This window comes from Spermophilus citellus (assembly GCF_964194105.1).
Source record: "Spermophilus citellus genome assembly, chromosome: 5".
NCBI lineage: Eukaryota > Metazoa > Chordata > Mammalia > Rodentia > Sciuridae > Spermophilus > Spermophilus citellus.
The window spans coordinates 165,514,327-165,528,938 of NC_138186.1; the positions used below are offsets into that span (position 1 = coordinate 165,514,327).

Below are 14,612 nucleotides of genomic sequence, written 5' to 3' on the forward strand. Positions count from 1 at the left end.
CTGTTGGCACTGTGCTGGGCATCCAGACCTGCTGCCCTGGGGGATGGCAACCTACAAGTCCTGAGGCAGTGAACGGGGGTGGGGTGTGATTGATGGCACAGAGCAGGGGCGGTGCGGGGAGCAGGGAGGGGCTCTAGTGACACCCTGAGCCCTCAGCAGGGCCCCATGAAGGGTGCTATCCAAGTGGGAGTGTGGGGATCTGCCTTCGCCCTTGCCTTTAGTCATCCAGCTGCAAGGTGTTTGGGGGGAAAGCCACACCAGGAATTTGGAATCTTCTAGGTAGGCCAGGCTCCTCTCCCACAGAGGACAGAACTACAGTAGTTCTCAGTGGTTCTCACAAGGTTTCCAGAAACCCTGGAGTCTTCAGTCTGCCTGAAGGATGGGCAGCAGGACCCCGATGTGGTTGGAGAGTGCACCTCTTCATTTTCTTTTAAGTAAACTGTCATTGTCTTTGAAGGTGGTTTCTGGTGGCCCTTGATTCCACCAAAGCACTAACGCTGCAGTGTGACAGAGATCCTTGGTAAGGTTGTTAGCAGAGACTGCACCAAAGCCTGTTTGAGGCCATAAGGCACTGAGCTGAAATGTTCAATGTGCTAAAAGAGCTATCAATGAAGAATCCTGTATCTGACCACTGTCCTTTAAAAGTGAGGAAGAAAGGAAGACTTTCTCAGATAAACAGAAGATGCGGGAGTTGTTCCACTAGAACTGCCCTGTAAGAACTGCTGCAGGGAGGACGGCAGGTTGAAATGAAAGGGCACTAGGCAGGGACTTGAAGCCGCAGGATCGCAGTAAAGGCAGTTCCAGGGGTGGTGATAAAAGCTCATGTTATTCTGACAATATAGTATGATTGCACTTTTTGTTTTCTGATGATCTAAAACAAATACATTTTCAAGACCAATTATTAGCATAAAAGCTAGTATTATTAAAACTTTTATCTGTAACTATTCTGTTTTCTACATAATTTAAGGGACAAATGTGCTAAAAATATTTTGGTTTTAGAAATAAATAATATATTTATATATATGAAAACAATTGTCACAGTTGAGACATCAATCATTAAAGAGGTAGGGACAGAGTTGTTAAAAGGAGCAGAGTTTTTGTATATTATTAATGTCAAGCTGGTATAAATACAAATTAGAATGTTACAACTTTTGAATATTAAATATGGGACAAAAAGCTATGAGACATAGAATATGAATGCATAGAAACCCAAGGCATACAGAAAACAAAGTGACAGAAATGGATTAAACTGTCTAATCAAAAGTCAGTCTTAGGGATGGGGTTGTGACTCAGTAATAGAGCGCTTTCGAAGCATGCGTGAGGCACCGGGTTTGATCCTTAGTACCACGTGAAAATACATAAATAAAATAAATGTATTGTGTCCCATTTGCAACGAAAAGACAAATGTCTTTTTATTTTATTTTATATAGTTTATGTGTGTGTGTATATATATATATATTATGTATTATATATTATTTTGTGAGTGTAAAGATTAAAAAACCAAAGATTTAGGCAGAGTGGATTTTAAAAAACATGACCCAGGGCTGGGCTGTAGCTCAGCTGCAGAGCACTTGCCTAACATGCATGAGGCACTAGGTTCAATCCTCAGCACTACATAAAAATAAACAAAATAAAGGCATTTTGTCCATCTACAACAAAAGAAAACAAAAACAAAAACCAACAGGATCCAGATGATATTTTGTGTACAGGAGATGCATTTTAGATCCAGAGAGACAGGTTGAAGTGAAAAGGTGGAAAAGAATATTCCATACAAATAGTACCAAATGACCCATTAATTCTACTTCTGGGTATGTATTCAAAAGAACTGACCAGGCGTGGTGGAGCCTGGCTGTAATCCCAGCTACTTGAGAGATGGAGGCAGAAGGATTATAAGCTTTAGGCCAGCTTGGGCAATTTAGCAAGACCCTAACTCAAAATAAAATAATAATAGTTTTAAAAGGGCTAGGTTACCTGTATGCTCAGAAAAATGAGATATCCCATCTGATTCAAATGTATGACATGTCAAGGTCATTGTACTGTCACTGTAACTACTTAAAACAAATAAAAAATAAATTATATAAAATTTAAAAAATAAAAATAAAAAAATAAAAGGGCTAGGGATGTAACTTTGTGATAGAGCACTTGCTTAACATGTCTGAGGCTCTGGATTCAGTTCCCAGTATGGGGGGAAAATATGAAGGCAAGACCTTGAGATATAAAATGGTCAATTATTTATGATACTAAAATTGTGGAATCAATTTAAGTGTTCATTGACAGATGAATAGATAAGCAAAATATGATATATACTACAATGGAATATTAATCAACCTTAAAAAAGTAAGAAAATTTAGATAATTGCAATAACATGGGTGAATCTTCAGGACATCAAGTGAAATAAGTCAGTCAAAAGGACTACTTATGTGATGTGCCAAATAAGTTCCACTTACATGGATGTGAAGTCAGAAAGTGGAATGGGGAGTTACTGTTTAATGGGGAACAGAATTTCAGTTTTACAAGATAGGTATGAAGATGGGGTGATGATGGGTGCCCAACACAAATGTACTTAATACTGCTGAAATACACTTAAAAATGGTTAAAATGGTAAATTTTATGTTGTGTTCTTTTATGCTTATATTAGTATATATTTGTCTTACTATATCCCCTACTTAATATTTCTGAAAGATTGGACTAATTGGATAAATATAAAAGTGCCTTAGTCTTTTGGAAGAAATCCTTATGCTTTCCAAAATATGTAGTTATTATGTGGTGAATTTTTTTAATATTTCAAGTAATATTTTTTCTATTTTTTATTATTTTTTTAATATTTATTTTTTAGTTTTCATCTTTATTTTATTTTTATGTGGTGCTGAGAATCGAACCCAGCACCCTGTGCATGCCAGGCGAGCGCGCTATCGCTTGAGCCACATCCCCAGCCCCTATTTTTTATTCTTTTTAGGTATACGTGACAGTAGAGTGTATGTTGACATATTATACATATTATGGAGTATTATTTCCCATTTTGGGGGTTGTACATGATGTGGTCGTGTATTCATTTATGAACATAGGAAAGCTGTGTTGGGTTCATTCTGTTGTCTTTCCTATCCCCCCCATCCCCCTTTGTCTAATCTAGTGAACTTCTCTCCTCCCCCTATTGTGTGCTCACTGGAGCACTGGAGGGGATCCCATGGAGTCCCACATGCTGAGTGTGGTCAGGCAACCTTGGGTGCTCAGCAGAGTGGCTGTTCTATGTGTTCGTGTTTTACCCATGAATATAAAATCTCTCAAAAAAAGGGAAATAAGATGCCTCTGCATAATGTATGAGTCTTAGCATTCAGAAAAAATTAATAAATTAACAATATAGATATAACCCACTTTTCCCCCTCTCTTTGTTATGCTTCAGGACCCAAAGTAATCCAGACTTCTGCAGCGAATTTTTCACTAAATAACAGCAAAAAGGTAAGCCTGGGTGTAAGAGGCAGCTGTTGGGACATTATGAATTTCTGGGGCACTGAGGAATTTGGTTCTCCTTAGAGAGTCCTGAAGACAGATACCCTTGACCTGCAGCTGCTTCTCAGGCAGCAATGCCTCTCACTGAGCTGCCAGCTTGGGGCTCTTGTCTGTCAGAATCACCTTTTCTGCTATAGGAAACACCTCAGTGCTTAGAAGTGTGGTGGTATTACTTAGGCAGCAGCAGTTTATTTCCAAAGGGGATTAACTCCTCCCAATTCCTTGCATCTGTAAGTCCTGTTTGAATGTGTTAACAGCGATCGCTTAGGTAGCTGACCCTTTCTTCTTAGGTGTCCAGGTTGGGCTTGTTCTTCATCAGGTTTCTATCGGGAACAGCCTCTGCATTGCTTGCTTGGTATGCTTTGCTTGAACTCGGCTTAAATGAGTCCCCCAGCCCCTTAAACAAGGCTTGATTCTTCTCCATCTTTAGAGGAAAACAGAGGTTCTCTCATTTGGAGAATTTTGGTTTACTTTAATAAATATCAACTTGTAAAAGCCCAGACAGCTAAAGCTTTTATTCTTCTGCTGTCAACCCTAACCCTTAACCGTGAATGGGGCCCAGTTGTCCTGTGCTTTTACGGCACTGTAACATGGACAGTTTAAATCTCATTGTTTGTTCCCAGATCCCTGCTTCCCATTCTCTCACCTCCCTGCAGCTTTACTTTTACAAGGTTTCAAAAACTACATTTCAAAAAATGCAAAAAAAAAAAAAAAAAAAAAGATAAATGTCTCAAAACTTAGACCTCTTAGTTCTTTTTGTTGTGCTGTTTAGCCTATCTTTGCATTTTCTTTACTTTCCTTTATTTAACTCTGGGGCCAGTGGTTTAATGTGGAGAGGTGTTCCCAAGGAGTTTACTGACAGTAGTTGGTCTTTTTTTTTTTTTTTCTTTTCCTTTTTTCTGTACTAGGGATTGAACCTAGGGACACTTGACCACTGAGGCACATCCTCAGCCCTTTTTATTTATTTTATTTTTTTTTAAACTTTAAGACAGGTTCTCACTAAGTTACTTAGGGTGTTGTTAAATTGCTGAGGCTGGCTTTAAAGCTTGTTATCCTCCTGCGTCAGCCTCCCGAGCTGCTGGGATTGCAGGTGTGCACCACCACACCTGGCAGTAGCTGGTCTTTTTAATTGCTGTCTGTCAGGGTATCAGTCTCTCTTTGATACAGAAAATAGCAGTCATTCCACCAGACTGACTGACTGATTTGCTTCCCAGAGACCATCCTCACTTCAGAAAGACAGGACCTTGCTAGGTACGGTGGTATACACCTGTAATCCCTGGGGGGGCTAAAGCAGGAGGAACACAAGTTCAAGGCCATTCTCAGTGACTTAGTGAGATTCTGTCCTGAAAAATAAAAAGGGCTGAGGCTATGGCTCTGTGTTAGAGTACCCCTGGGTTTAGTCCCTGGGTTGGGGGTGTATTTTAGTCAGCTTTCCACTGCTGACCAAAACAATTGTAAAGGAGGAAAAGTTTGAGAGCTTACAGTTTCAGAAGTCTCAATCTGTAGACAGCAGGTTCTGTTCCTTGGGGCTCAAGGTGAAGTAGAGCATCATGGCAGAAGAGTGTGGCAGAGGGAAACAGCTCACATGGTGAAGAGGAAGCAGAGAAAGACTCCTTGCTCCAGCTACAAAATATATACTCATAGCCATGCTCCCAATGAACCACTTGGATTAATTCACTGATTAGGTTCAGGCTATAACCCAATCATTTCTCCTCCAAAGTTTCTTCCATTGTCTCACATGTGAGCTTTTGGGGGACACCTCACATCGAAACCATAAGAGGGTGGGAGGAAAAAGAAAGTCAGTATCTCTTCCTCCGATAGATATAATTTCTGGTGGCTTTCAGGGAAGGCTTTGGTCCCAGAGAGCTTCTCTTGGACCCTGACAGAATTATTAAGATATGAACCACACATCGACCAGTAAGGGTGGTGCCTTCAAATGATGCTTTTCTTTTAATTTGTCTGTTTATTTATATTTTTTATGGTGCTGAGGATTGAACCCAGTGCCTCACACATGCAAGGCAAACACTCTACCACTGAGCCACAACCTCAGCCACAAATGATGCTTTTCTTTGGGGTCATAGGTGGCACCTGGCTGTTAGACACCAGCATTATGTTCTTCAAAAGACATTGTGGAAAGATCGCTGGCAGCGTAGTCTTCTCTGGTTTTCCTCTCCAGGGACAGTTAGACTTCAATAAAGCTGAAAACAATTGATATCAACAGTGCTATATTTGGCCTGCTGATTCCAAAGAAATAATCACCAAGATACATATCTTGTCAGTGTGGAATATTTCTTACTCTGTCTCCTCATCCTGCTCTTTCCACTTCTCCACACTGGTGCCTCCTTGGCATTTAGTAGGTGCACCCCCCCCCCCCGCCCAGGCTCAAGGTGGTGGAAACTGCCTGCTAAGAGATTTTGAAGAGATGAAGGTGGGTTGCAGCTGGAAAGTGTCCTTTCTTGTTCTGGAAGGCATCTTTTCACCAGGTTGTCCAAAGGAAAACTCTGTATTTCTGTTTCAGAACTACTGCTCAAGCCTTTTAGGGCAAATGTGAACGGTGTATTAAGATAGTTGATAGACTCAATGAGGAGGTCACATGGATTACTTAATTTCTTTCATTTTTTTGCTTTAGCTAAAGCCAATTCAAATACGTTCGAATCCACTATCTACATATAATCAGCAACTGTGGCTGACATGTGTTGTTGAGTTGGATCATTCAGAAGGTATGCAACCTGCCATTTCAGGTACCAAATCTCATATTTAAGAGATTGGTGGGATTTTTAAAAACTTGGACGTGTGCTAAAAGATAGGTATACAAGGGTAATAGGTATACAGGGATATTCATTATTATTCACAATCGGAACAAGTTGGAAGCCCCTTAAATGTGAAATGGAACGGTTGATGATCTGGTGTAGGTTTTGACACAGGCCACTTGGTCTTGGGTGAGTAGATTCCAGTGGACAGGCTGTCCTCTGCCTGGCAATACAAGGTTTCAAGGCAGCAGAGGGTAGCATGGCCTCAGTGCGCTCTGGGGCTCTCATGTGTGCTTGGCTCAAGGCCACAGCAGAGCCCCGCAGGCACCTTTGTCAGTGGGTGGTAGTGCCCAAGGTGGTCTGTGACACTGAACTTCTTTCTTTTGTAGAAACTTCTATTCAGACGAGCTTTTCCATGACTGTCAAAGTCAATGGTGTGGCCCAGGATGGAACCACCATGTACATTCACAACAAGGTTCACAATCGGACGAGGACCCTCACGTGTGCAGGGGTGAGTGTGTGGACGGCTCCACAGCCCCCAGCTGTCACAGACTTGCTTCTCCAGGGTAGAAGGCAGAGCCCAGAGACTTTGAAAAATTACTCTTAAGTAATAAAAAAAGAAAAAAGTAAAAAAAGAAAGAAAATTGAAACGAAGGTCATGAAAGACTCGTCTAACCTCATGTGCTATCCTCCTAGAAACTCATGCCCGTGCACACCCAGGTGCACACACACATGCAGACACATGTAGTGAGCTTCGCTCCCTCACCGGCAGCCCACCCTGAGCACCCTCAACACTGTTCTGCTGTTCACGTAACTAACTGCCTGGTGTGCCCACAGGGGATGCGGATGGGCTGTGCCTCTTCTGAGTCATTCTCCATCACAGGGCTGCAGATCACTTGTAGTTGGTGTAGAGTACCCTGATCCAGAGTGCCCAGGCCACACAGGCTGATTGGCTCCTTTTGGGGCACCTACTTCAGGGTGCGCTGTGCTACGGGGCAGGCCTCCTGAGGATCCAGGGAGGAGTGAGCCTAGCTTCTCATTTCGTTGGCACTGCATTCTGTTGAGCCTCTCCCTAAGATAGCAGGAAGGACACCTCAGACTCCCCAGGTTACTGGCATCAGGAGGAACTCGGAGAGAACCCAAAGTGGCAGTTCATTGGCTTGAGGACTGGACGAGGAGGTTAGGAGCTGCCCAGTGTGTGGAGCGGTGTGTTGAGGCTTTCCCTACACACAACCTTAGGTCCTCAAGCAGGCTCACAGCTTAGGAACTTGTAGTAGAGCCCATTTTATACAAAAAGGTCAAAGCCATTGCCTGAGGTGACACAGATAGTAAATGCCAGAACCAGGATCTAAGCCTCTTTTGTCCTGAAGCTGGTGGCCTTAACCGAGATGCATCTTTCCTGGTTGGTTACAGTAAGAGCCAGGAGCCTGTTTGTCCTTTCAGGGGGGCTGTATGGTGGCTAGCCACCTCCTCTTGCCCTTCTCTGTTGATGTTTAACAGAAGAGACTGAAAGGGGTCAGAACCTGGCCCGAGGGCCCTGGCTGTTGGAAAGGTAAGCTGGGTGACAGAGTGCAGCTCCCTGCTTTCCTGACCTCGCAGCCACAGCTGCATCCCTCCAGGACAGGTAGTATCTAGAGAGGGCTCCAGAGGCAGCTGACCTCTGTTTTGCCTTCCTCCTCTGACCTGTGTGAGTGACCTGAGCCAGCTTCTGGAATGTACTGTCCACACCTGGAAGTGGGAGTTAGGCTCCTGCCTGTCTTGGAGCGGCGAGATCAAGGTGAACAACACACGAGAGGCTGTGGGGTGTTTGTGCCAGTCTGAGGTGTCCACACTTCCCCGCCTTGCCTGGGTGCAGGAGGTGCTGAGTCACATGGCGTTAGAAAGGACCATTGTCCAGGCAGCCAGTCTTCTCCTTCCCAGGCAGGAATGAGGATTCTGCCTCCAGCACTGGCCTTGCAACGGGAGACTGTGCCACAGCTGCTAGACTGCCTCTCCTCCTATTGTGACTGGTCACCTGCGGTTGTCTTAACTCAGGGGGTTTTGGTTTTAAAACCAAGACCAGTTGGTTACCCACTGAACCCTCGGCTTTGGGGAGAGCCAGGATGCTGAGGGCAGCGGTGCTATCCTACTGCTCCCACAACACACACCTGCCAGTGCACCCTGTGGGTGACCCTCCAGTATCCCTCGTGTTTCTTACCACTCCTGTTGGTGGCCCTGTCTCAGCTTACGCTTGTCACCCATGGAAACATCTCTTCTGTTCCCTGTCAAGTCAGGTCTCCCCCTAACCCTGCAAGAAGCATTGTCCTGACATAAGAAAACATAGCATTTTTATGGTGCAGGGATATTTACCCACTTCCTACCACTGAGCTACAGACCTTTTTATTTTGTTTTGAGAGAGGGTCTCACCAAGCTGCTGAGGTTGACTTTGAACTTGTGATTTCCTGCCTCAGCCTCTTGCGTTGCAGGGATTACAGGCGAGACCACCATGTTGTGCTGCCCTCTCATCTTTTGAAGACTTCTTATGTAAAACCTGGGTCTATTTTCTTACTCTGTCTTCAAACAGTAGAGGCTGAACAATGGTGGGCTGACTGCCCTGTTCAGAGCACAGCAATAGCAAGCGCCACCTGGAAGCCACAGAAGTTCTGGACAGTGGCTGTACTCTTGTGGCACAGGGAGAGCACATTTGCTCAGGTGGTAGAGTGGTGGTCAAGGGCAGGCTGGCCGTGTGGCTTGGCTGGGACAGAGCGGCAGAAGTCAGTGACTTGTGAATCTGGCTAGTGAGGATCGTACACCTCTGTGGCCCAGAGTAAAGGCTTGTCCTGCTTGCTGCTTCTGAAGGGACAGCAGAAGAGAGGAGACCCTGTTTTTAATCCTGAAGGACAAGAGGACAGGGCTCTTGGCAAACCATTAAGTCTCCACAGAATCCACTTGCAGCTGTCCACACAGCCTTTGCTTTTGATGTGGGGTGGGATGGGGAAGGATGCTGAGCAGCGAATGGCAGGCTAAAACAGGGGAGGGACAGATGTCACCGCTCTGTGTATGGTTACAGTGATTTCAAAAGTAGGCCAGGACAAGTGCATCTGCAAGTGTCCCATCTGTGGTGTCTTGGCTTGCAGTTCCCTGTGCCATGTTGCCTTTAGGGACATCAGGCTTGCAGTGTTGCTTGGTTAACATTTTTATGTAGGTGACATATTTTCAATCATGCAAAGTAGGACAGCTCCAATTAGTGTAGATCATATATTGTTTCCAAATATACCAATTGGCACATGCTTTCTAGGAACTAACTGTCTGGGCTGGCATCTGACTTCCTGGCTCTTAGAGAGCTCCTGGGAGATGTGTCTTGCTCATCTGTTGTTGAGTCATTACTTGTGGGTCAGTTGGTGGGTGAGTCCTCCTCACTTGCTTTAAAAACACAGATCTTCCATGTGTTTGCAGAAATGTGCAGAAATTATTGTGGCTCACCTCGGCTACTTAAATTACACTCAGTACACCGTGACTGTGGGGTTCGAGCACCTGAAGCAGCTCATCAAGGAGATGAACTTCACGGTAAGTACACAGCCGACTGCCTGCTTCCTTGGCTCCTTTGTTGAGTGAAACCCATCACAAGGTCTGAGAGGTTATTTTGAACAAGAAGACCACAATTTCTTAAGTACATGGAATCAAGAACAGCTTAAAGAAATAGCACAGGAATTGCAAAGACCTTAGGTGCTCTGAGATTTAAAATAGAGTGTACTAGTGTTCCAGTTGGAAGGTTACTTTCCCTCTTGCAAAAGCAGGACTCCCTGCTCAGCCCCTGTCAGTGGTCATCAGCCTGCTGGAAGGTCCAGTGAGGAGAGGGCACTGCACTTTACGCATATCCAGCTGAAACCCGCCTCCTGTTCCTTCAAAAAACCAGCAGAGCAACTAGGCCCCAGGGCTTCAGCTTCACAGAGGAACTGCATTCAGATCCTGGCTGCATCACCGACTAGTTCAGCTTTGTTGATGCTTCCTTTTCTGAAAGGTAGCTACCTCCTAGTGTTACGAAAGTTAAATGACGCTGCCAATGGGTACATTTTCTTTTTGGCATTGAGATTGAACCCAGGGGTGCTTTACCACTGAGGCACATCCCCACCAGCCCATTTTATTTTTTATTCTGAGATAGATTCTTGCCAAGTTGATGAGGCTGGCTTTGAATGTGATCCTCCTGCCTCAGCCTCTGGAGTTGCTGGGATTACAAGCATGTGCCACTGTACCCAGCTTATATTTTCTTTTTAAATAAGGGGTTTATTGAGATACAATTCACAGATCATAAAATTTACCCTCTTAAAGTGTGTGATTCAGTGGTTTTTAGTATGCACAGTCATGCAACCAATGCTACCAATTCAGAGCATCCCCATCGCCTCTGTGAGAAACCTGTCAGCAATCATTCCTACTTCCCATCCTCGCAGCCTCTGGCAGCCACTAATCACTGATCTTCCTTCTGACTCTGGTTTGCCTGGCTGGGACTGTCATGTGATGAGGATTGTTCATCATGGAGTCTTGCATGACTGGCTGTTCTCTTACCTGATGTTCTTGAGGTTCATCAGGGTTGATGAGGGTCTCAGCACTCCATTCCATTGTTTGGTTTTGCTGAATAATATTTCATTATAAACCACATTTTGTTTGGGTTGTTTCCTAATATACAGATAATGCAGGATGGACACACGGACAAGGGATGATTTACACCCCAAGTGCAGCAAAGCAGGACAGTGGGAGATTTCACCACAATATTCAGAGAGGTGCACAGTTTAAAACTTATGAATCGTTTCTTTCTGGAGTTTTCCATTTAATATTTATGGACTCTGATTGGCAGAGGGCAACTGAGACCATGGAAAGCAAAGCAGCAGATAAGGTGGGGTGATGGGGGGACTGCTGTACTCACAAGACGGCACGCCTTCTGTAGACAGTCGGTGGTCCTGACTGTGCTCACACTCACCTGGGCTGTAGGCCTCTACACCATGCAGACCAGTTTTACTCATCTTCCTGCCTTTTTTTTTTTTTTTTTTTTTTTGAGCTTTTGTGGTTCTCTGCACGTCACCCAGTGTTTCTTAGCACCCTGGGTCCTCACGGGCAGCTGGGCATTGTTTCCTCTAATTAAGCACTTTGCAGTGACACTCTGTAGTCAGCACTTCACATTTCCTCCTTTTCCTTCCTAAGCCATCACCTTTGACCAGGGGATGAGATGAGAACAGCAGCCCCAGTTCTTGGCCCTTCAGTCCTTTCCCTGGTGGTCACTGCCGGCTCCCATGTCTGCGGAGAGGCCTGGCAGCAGGCAGTGTCTAGTTAGGGACTGCCGGCTTCTTGGTCTGCACTTGGTATGTTCTCATCTTACCCCGACCTCTTCCGAGGGATCTAGCCTATTGCTTTAAAAGCCCTGGACGCCGGCACTGGGAGCCTCAGGACCGGGTCCCCATCCCGGGAATTTTGCGTGGTGCTTCTCAGGTTGCTGGACCTGACCGAGGCTCCCTGACACTCACCTGTGGGTTCCCATGGCTTTCCCATTCCAAGGACTCTGCTGGAGGGGCAGGCCAGCTCCTAGGGACAGTCTGGCTGATTGTTTTTCTCAAAGTTCGCTCATCCCGGTCTGCACAGGGCCTGGCTTTGTTTGCTGCACACAGTATGAGGAGTGTTGCCTGGGGGGCTGGTGACCAAGGCCACCGCCCGGAGACTGGTGACCTAGGCAAGACGGGGGCGCTTGTTCCCAGTGTACTTTCACGTGCCACAGGCAAGCCCAGTCTCTGGAGCACAAAGACGACCTTTGTGAGGACCGAGCAACCTTGATGCAAAAGCAAGCGTGTGGAGCGCAGGGCTCAAGATTCGGAGTCCTGCAGCCCGAGGTTTTTCTGGGAATCCTAGGCTTTATTTCCTGTGTTGACTTTTTACTTTCGGAAATATCTGTTGGGGTTAGGAACATAACACCAAGCAACAAAACCCCACAGTGAATTCCACAGAATCAGCTCCATACGGTGGGCCTGGAAACACCCACAGCTGCCTCTGCTCTTCCTGCGCCCACAGAAGCCCTCCTGCGCCCACAGAAGCCCTCCGCCTCCCTTCCTTCCTCTGGCCCTGACTTGCCTGACCCAGCTCAGGTGGCGGGCTGGCATCTGCATCGAGGGCCTGTTCTCTGGGCTTTGGCTTCCCTCTCGGGCCTGGGCACAGATGAATAGCAGGTCCAGCTGTTGGGTTGGACGCTGGAGGAGCACATGGTGATTCTCCTCAGCTGGCAGGACCCGCAGAGGGAAGGCTGTGAGGAGGAGTGTCCCAGCAGCGGGACACATGGATAGGGCTCACTGGCCCAGTGCAGGGCTGGGCTCTGGGGTCTAGTTAGGAATGTGGCTGGTGAGTGGGTTGAGGGGCTGCCTGTCTTCTGCTCCCCCAGCGGTTAGCAGGTGGCGCCTGCAGCCTCTGCTCACAGGGGGAACAGGGACTGCACTCAGCTGACAATCACAGACTTTTCTGGTTTCAGATTCCTAAACATGCTTAGCCTTTTCTGGAAAATCCTTTGCACCTTATAAAAATCTATTTCTTTTAATAGGAAGCGTGGCTTTTTATAATAGACTGACAAGGTTGGTTTTTGATATGAGATTTAAAATCCAAATGCCCTTATTATTAGAAAATTTATCTGTTATATTTATCATTTAAAACTATTTTATGTTCTTTATAATTAATCTTTTTACATCTCTGTTCTTAACATAAAAGTAGAAAGTACGAAGTTAAAATTTAGCAATGTGGGGCTGGGGCTCAGTGGCAGAGCACATGCCTCACACCTGTGAAGCACTGGGTTCGATCCTCAGCACCACATAAAAATAAATAAAGATATTGTGTTCATATATAACTAAAATTTTTTTTTTAAATTTAGCAACATGTAGGAAAACAAAAGGCGAGAACAGCTGTGTACCTGGAGGTGACTCTGGTGGAGGTGAGGGAGTTTCCTCCTAGGTGTGTTTTGTTTTTAAAGTTGCTTCCCCACTTTCTGTCTCAGTGGAAGACTTATGACCCTGCGTTCTCCAAGCTGGAAATTTGGTTCCGTTTTGTCTTCGTGGTGCTCACCTTCATCGTCACGGTAAGTACCATCTCCTGGTGGGCTGGGGCCAGGTCCTGGCCGGGAAGGACGAGGCTACTTTGTGCAGTTATGATTCATCAGAGAGCAGGCTAGAGCTCCAAGACTTGCCATCTAGCAGCCGGCTTGATGCCACTAAAGGTTCCGAGTCTGCCAAGATGCTGACACAGCAAGAACGACGTGGTGTGTTTAGTGGGGATTTCCGTACAGTTAACAGCCATTCAGTCACTGATGTCCAGGTAATGTTGTCACTGTGCAGTGACCATTGCCATCGAAGCTGCCCTATTTGCCTTCTCTGGTGCAGACACAGCACACTCTGGGGCTCTCGTGTGTGGAACGTTGGGCTTTTCAGGAATAAGGTCATAGAGAACTGGTTTTAGAAGTGTGGGCTTTTGGCTTATTTGGATGCCAGGTGTTTGTCCCACAGATACCCTGTAACTTTGAGGGGGTTTGTCCCACAAATACCCTGTAACTTTGAGGGGACACACTGGCCCCTGGGAACACGGGGTGCTCCGGATAGGGACTGAGAAGCTTGAGGAAGAGGAAACGAGCTGCGTTTACTGACTGATGCTGACGTGGTGGGAGGGACAGTAGGACGTGTGTCACTCTTTACAGTGGCAGCCCCTCCAGCTGCCACCTGAGGACAGTTGGTACTTTGCAGACTCTCTGTGACGAGCAGGATAGAGGGGACTGACTGGCATGTGAGAAGGGCTGGAGGCAGGCATGGGCCCGAGCATCGGCCAGGAGCTAGATTTAGGGTGCTTGTGCCAGGCCTGGGGCCTCGGGGACTCCCAGGGCTCCCCTGGAGAAGTTCCTAAGTGCAGAGGGCCGCGGGCATTTGTATCTGGTCAGAGACTCTCACTGTTGCTTGAGGCCTGCCTTGTGCCTGGACTTCTACTGCCATAGTCGGGCCCAAAGACTGGCACTTGAAGCCCTAAGTGTGCTCCATAAAAAGATGCCGGCCTGGGTGGAGGGAAATGGCCTCAAACCATGAAATATGGATTCCTTGAAAATTATTGGCCTATGTCAGATTACAGAAAATTTTTAAAAACTTCAGGCCTAGATGTCACAAGTAGCATAATGTCTTAAAGCAGTTTATACTCCTCCTCTGACAAGGGGTTTGACTTTTCCTCGGGGAGCCCAGCACCCTCTTTGGAAGCAGACACCATCTGTACAAGTTTCCCTTCCTGGGTGTGTGGCCTCCTGGTAGGCTCCTCAGATGTCCCTGTGCCCCGGAGACTCCTGCCAGCTGCCATCTGGGAACGGGCCTGACAGAA

The 14,612-nt window shown here is 46.1% G+C and overlaps 1 protein-coding gene across 4 annotated transcripts in view; it reads left to right on the forward strand.

Annotated features, from left to right (window-relative positions):
• TMEM181 (transmembrane protein 181) overlaps nt 1-14,612 on the forward strand; it is a 50,069-nt gene that overhangs the window by 22,973 nt on the left and 12,484 nt on the right. For all 4 annotated transcript variants that reach the window (XM_081294327.1, XM_081294329.1, XM_081294328.1 and 1 more), the window contains exons 3-7: nt 3,401-3,456; nt 6,137-6,227; nt 6,647-6,768; nt 9,693-9,803; nt 13,258-13,338. In XM_081294327.1, the coding sequence (XP_081150453.1) occupies nt 3,401-3,456; nt 6,137-6,227; nt 6,647-6,768; nt 9,693-9,803; nt 13,258-13,338 (461 nt within the window). The remainder of the gene's footprint in view (nt 1-3,400; nt 3,457-6,136; nt 6,228-6,646; nt 6,769-9,692; nt 9,804-13,257; nt 13,339-14,612) is intronic.